At 48.5% G+C, this 6,000-nt stretch overlaps 1 protein-coding gene across 1 annotated transcript in view; it reads right to left on the bottom strand.

The window, feature by feature from the left end:
* The window catches only part of gse1b (Gse1 coiled-coil protein b), a 168,529-nt gene extending 163,560 nt beyond the window's left edge, over positions 1-4,969 (bottom strand). The window contains 1 exon segment of the mRNA XM_022190301.2: positions 2,763-4,969. Coding sequence (XP_022045993.2) covers positions 2,763-4,937 — 2,175 coding nt within the window. The 5' untranslated portion in view covers positions 4,938-4,969.
* Between the last annotated feature and the right edge of the window lie 1,031 nt (positions 4,970-6,000).

A 6,000-nucleotide genomic window follows, 5' to 3' on the forward strand; every position in this document is an offset into this window, starting at 1 on the left:
TTCATTTCCCACCAAGCAGTGAAATCAGGCAGTACAGCATCGTTCACCCTTTTCACACTTCACAAGACGCATGCATGCACGCACAGTAATGTTTACATCATCACACGCAGTATAATGACTACTGAAATTGGGGTCTCCTTCTAGCCTTAATCAAGGATTTCATTTTTCTCTGTCCTGGTGAACATTAATCCTCAGTTCTTTCCTGTAACTGTCCTTGCTGTAGTTTTGTGTTTCAGGGGAGTAGGAAAAACAAGAGTGGAAAATCCACTTGTATAGATAGAATAGAATATTGTCTGTGTGTTTATATTTGTACAGCCCCTCCCTGCCTAGAGCACACAGCACTAAGAGTAACCAGATGGGCAATCCCTCCTGACAGCCCAAACCCCTGCGATGACAGACCTTCTCAAGCTTACAGCATGACACTAGAGGACAAAGCACCTGTTCCCCTGCAGCTCTGTTGTACCGACCCCTCCCCACAGAAACCCACGCTGGCACTTTCTCAGCTATGAGGTCAGCTATGAGGTCACTGGCTCACTCGGGCCAAAACTGACTTTGCCACCTGCAAATGTCCAGAAACCCTGCTCCCCCCGACACCCCTCTCATGTCACCCACTTTCTGATCGAATAACCCTGGTAGGAGGAGAAGCCCCTCCTGTAATTAAACTCCATACCCAGAGTATCCCCTCACATATGATTGCTATGAGCTCATGTAGACCCAACTCACATGTGACTGCTCAGATGAAAAATGAAAACTAAAGTTTGGAGATTCTGCGGGTAAAAGTGACGGTGATACCTCAAGCACTTTTTAAGGGACAGGGACAGAATTAGGTGGACGCAGCTGATGTGAGCGTGCAACATAGCGAGGTTGCTGAGTGTGAATGGCATCCACAGATGTTCTTCACATGTCCCGCATGGCTGGACAGTCAGCGTTTGTTTGCATGACAGATCTGCTCATAGGGCCAGCTGGCTGTCTAAAAGCTCCTCAGCTCTTCATTTGCACATCACCATCCTCAATTGCCCTGCACTGGTCCCCCATGTAGCCCACCAAACTACAGCTTTCCTATTAATCATCTAAAAAAGAAGGTTTCAAATTGTTAAACAGCAGGAAATGGATTCTGTGTGTACTTTGAGAAAGGAGATGAAAAACTAGCCAAACTGTAGAAACAGAAAAAAACGGCAAGAAAGTGAACGATGACAGAATGATCTCTCTTCAGAGGAAGTGTTTACAGTGGATGCCCCGTTCACTAAGCCAGCACATCTGGACCACCTATGCAAGCATCTTAACTCATCAAAGTCACTTATTACAATGTGCACTTCTTTTTTTGCGAATATGAATAGAAAGAAGCGTAAGAAGCCACACCGCACAGCTGTAGTAATGAGAAGATGGAGGGAGAAACATTATCCTGTTGCTGCTCAATTTAGGGTTGATCAGTATCTAATGGCATCAACACTGATCAGTAATCAATACTAATTATGTTAGCTGTGTATGTTATTGCAAAGTGTTTAATGTTTAAGTTCCATCACTGAACTAAACATATGAATAGTACTAAATGACAGAAGGAGTAACCTTAATAATAGTAGCAGTATTTCATGGCAGCTGCTTCAGAGATCACTGTGTTAAGACTGAAGTGTGAAACACTTGATCTAAGCCATTGACACCGTGCTTTAACAACTTGTCTCAAGTTGTCGTAGACGCTGTGTAGTATTTGAGCTGTCTGAGCATAAATGTATATGTATAAATAGAGCAATTAAATGTCACTCATGTAGTTAAATTTCATACTTGTCATTTCTGTGGAGTCATTTTTTCTTAGTGACTGCATATTTCTCCCCAAATCAATTTTAAAGGTAAAAGAAACAGGGCCAATTTACACTTTCCTCACCTCGTGTGTCTGCTTTTATTATATTATTAAGCTGTCTGACCTAACACGTCACTGAATATTGCGATTAGTATTCTATATATTCAATTCAATTTCCCATTGCATTATCTTTTTGAGGTGCTGTTGACAGAATGATGAAGCTGATGTTTTCTGAGGAAATGAGGTCTAATTTGCAGCGTGGGCATTTTTTTTGCATCTTTGTTACAACTGTAATCATAATCATTACTGTAAAAATAAACACGGCATACAATTGCTTTAAACTAATCTCCTCGAAAATGCTCCTCGCTGCGCTAACACCAAAACAAACTGGTCAGCACCAGGTGAGACACACTCAGTCATGCTTGTTCAAATAAACACACACAAACGTACACAGCAAACACAGGGCTGGCTTTGGCCCTCGGATCCCCATAGTTTTCCTCTAGTGTTTATAGAAGTGAGTTTTGCTGAAAATATTTGAGTCTTTTCGGTTTCTGGCCACACACACACACACACACACACACACACACACACACACACACACACACACACACACACACACACACACACACACACACACACACACACACACACACACACACACACACACACACACACACACACACACACACACACACACACACACGGACATGCACACACTGAAAACAACTCGCCTGTCAAAAGTGAGTTTTAAGGATATTGATGCATTTAACTATGATTATTATTCTGCATTTCCTCATCAGCTTTTTTCATTTAATTCAATCTGCACTGCCCTGTGGAGGAGATAAGGTTACCAGATGACATGGAACTGTCATTTAAGCGTAAGAGTGGAATTCCAAAACACTCTGGGGAAAAAAAAGGAAGCACATGACTGTGTTGTGTCACATGAGGTTGTTTCATTTGTTCTTACCTTATGTCTAGACTGTGGTGTGGCTGATTCCTGGTCTTTCCTCTCCCCGTCTGATGCTCCAGGTCCCAGGCTTGCCCTGTCCTGCTGCATGCTCTGTCCCACCTGTACCAATGCCTTACATTCCACACAAGAGCCAATCACCAGCCTCCTGCCGTCGTCCACCAGGAGCGTGCGTGTGCTGCGAGGGGCGTACAAAAACACGGGTAGCCTGGCCACAGTAACCGCGCACAGCCTGCCTTGCCTGCGCTGCTCCTGCCTGCAGAAGAAACACACAAAAGCCTCACAGCTGTACTGACGGGCCCAAGGGGAGCTGGGTGGCTGGGGGTTGGCACTGGATAAGCTAGAGGTAGACGGGGTGGAGGGACCCAGGCCCTTACTCTCATGTTGGGCCCACTGAGCATGCAGGTCATGGTAGCAAAGGTTACAGGCCGACACCAGACCTGTGGCATCCACTGGTTTGGCGTGGGGAGCGGGAGTGTGGACAGTGAGAAATGGGAAAAAAGGCTCCCTCTCCCCACAGCGACCAGGCGGGTTGACATGCAGCTGGTACTCCCCTCCTGCACACAGCTCAGCCCCACACAGGTAACACACTGACATGGAGGTGCTGGGTCGCGATGTCACCCCTGTCTGAGAGTGGGCTGGTCCAGACCCATCGATGGACATGGCAGCGTGGTACCTGACCAGGAAGGAGCTGACAGAGGTGATGAGGTCCTCACTGAGGCTGAGCCGATATGCTCCCCAGATCTCCTCCAGGATAAAGTGGCACTGTGGGCAGCAGTGTACACGGCCGTTCCTCACTCCCTGAGCATTAGGTGGGCAAGGCAGCATGTTGATAAAAGGAAAATACATCACACCACGGGATTTACCAACACCAGCTTGTGCATAAGCTACTCTCATATCTCCTCTGCAATCCTGACCACAGAGGAAACAGGCCTCCTGGGAAGACTTAGGTTCTGGTGTGTGCTCCATGGACCCAGGAGGTTTTCCGTCATGTGAAGTAGGCTGGGAAGGATGGAGAGCACCGCTGGACTGGTTGAGGGGGACGACATACAGCCGTTGGAGGACAGGAACATCAGCCAGCTGGAAGCTCTGCCACTGCTGCATGAGGGAGGTGTGGCAGCTCCCACAGACCAGGGTCGTACCTGCTGGACTGATAGGCACTGCACCCCTGGGAGCAGAGTGAAGCCACAAGAAGGGAAAGAAGGGCTCTCCCTGAGCTCTCTCCTGTTTCTGAACACTGACTTTAAAACGACCGCCATGCCTGAGCCCAGTGCCACAGATGTAACACACACACTCCTCTGGACTGGAGTCTCTAGTGTGGCGATGATGCTGCTGCCCACTCTTTCTGGGTGAAACATCTGGGGTAGCTTTAAGCTGAGTTGCTGGGCCTGTTTTTCTGTCATACATGTCTCTGTCATCATCACTTGTGATGTTAATCTCATCTTCATCAGAGTTGTCAGAGTTATTACTCTCTCTGGGAACAGTCATGCTGTACTGTGGAGTGATGGCAACAGTGCCAACAGAGGACAGCGCAGCGTTGGAGCTCTCCTCACCTCTTCCTCGGTACAGCAGCGACGGATGTCTGGACGGAGCGCAGCTGCTGTCGGCAACACGCTGGATCTGACGCGGCTCCACATGTCTGACATTCTCCTCCTCCAGCCATCGCCTGTTGCGCATAATGACCCCGTTGTCTTGCACAGGTGTGTCAGAGAGAGGACTGTCATAGCATCGCTGGGGGAATCTCTCCTGGGACTTTGCCAGAGATTCTGATGATTGACAGACATTACTCGTAATTTTAGCACCGCGCCTCCCCAGCAGAACATTTTCCGCTTTTGGCGATCCCTGCGCCCCATAAACACCCGCCGGGTAGCGCAGCGCCCGCTGTGAATCTGGACTGTTTTTAATACTGATGACATTGTTTTTCCTGCTACCGTCTCTTGACGACTTGCCAGATGCTCTCACACACTTGTCTTTGCCCACGCCGACTCTGTCGACTAAATCCATCTCCTGGTCTGATATGTTCTCGTTCTCAGAAAAAGAGGAGAAATCAGACTCTGCGCCTCCGTCGTAGTTCTGGCTGCTAACACTGATCCTCCTCTCCAGGTCGTAGGAGATGTTCCACTCCTGTGGCACCCGGCGAGAGTCGCACTGGTAGGGGCGTTTGAGCCAGTACATGCGCTTCTCAATGGGCGTCCTGCTCCGCTCGAATGAGTTCCACTGTTCCGTGAGAAAGCAGTGGCACACGGCGCACACCAGCGCATGTCCATCCGGGCTCAATTCACACGCACCAGGAGCTGGCTCCTGATTTTGCAGAAACGGGAAAAAGGGAAACCTCTCCTTCTGATATGTCACTTGCAACCGTAATTCCTTCCCCGGTGTAACTCCGCTGCCACATATAAAACAATGAACAAGCCCCCCTAATCCGTTCCGATCGCTCCTGGAAGTGTTGCCGGGCAAAGGGCTCTCTTCACCGGGCATAGCTGCAGCCATGAGTCGGTGTTTCCGAGATAAGGGTGCCAGTTCCTGGTCACGGGGGGAGTTCATTGTTTTTAAACACCCAAGACTAGGCTACATGGCATAACGTCCACTGCTAAGCCATACTCGTGATAAACACTTGTCTCCAAGTCAGGAAACCATGCAATCAATTTTTGTCCAAGTTACTCACTGAATGATAAGATAGACGGTAGTCCATTGAAACGCCAGCGTGCAGCGGAGGCAGCAGAAAACCGTTAGTTTTCCAAGGACAGGGAGAAATTCAGTGGGGGAAAAAACATCCACAACACAAAAATCTTTGTTAATTGCTGTCTGTGGTCCGCATGTTTGCACTGGACATCCGTAGGTGAAATGACAGAAGAACTTGGGATCACGGGTCGCCTCTCCAGCGAACTTTCCTGCCTGTGCTCTGCAACTTTGGCTGCTAACTCGCTCACACTGTACACAGCGCCATCCCCAATTCATGGGACCCGCTCCGACACCCCCGAAAGGCAACCTCCACCCCCTGCCAGCCCCCAGTAACAATTTTGCAGAGATTACGAGCGCACACTCCTGCAGAAGCTGCCCGTGTGTCAAAGTAGTGACCAGCGTGCACAGGATATCCAGGTTAACACGCACTGGGGCGTGTGTTTATTGAACAGGCTCCCCTAGTTATCACCTGCAAGAAAAAACTTCTAAAATGTTTTATATTAATTCATATGAGACTAATTTTGAACTGTGAGTGAGAAGGCATAAACTTTGCATG

Source organism: Acanthochromis polyacanthus, chromosome 2 (assembly GCF_021347895.1).
Source record: "Acanthochromis polyacanthus isolate Apoly-LR-REF ecotype Palm Island chromosome 2, KAUST_Apoly_ChrSc, whole genome shotgun sequence".
NCBI classification, from domain to species: Eukaryota; Metazoa; Chordata; class Actinopteri; family Pomacentridae; genus Acanthochromis; species Acanthochromis polyacanthus.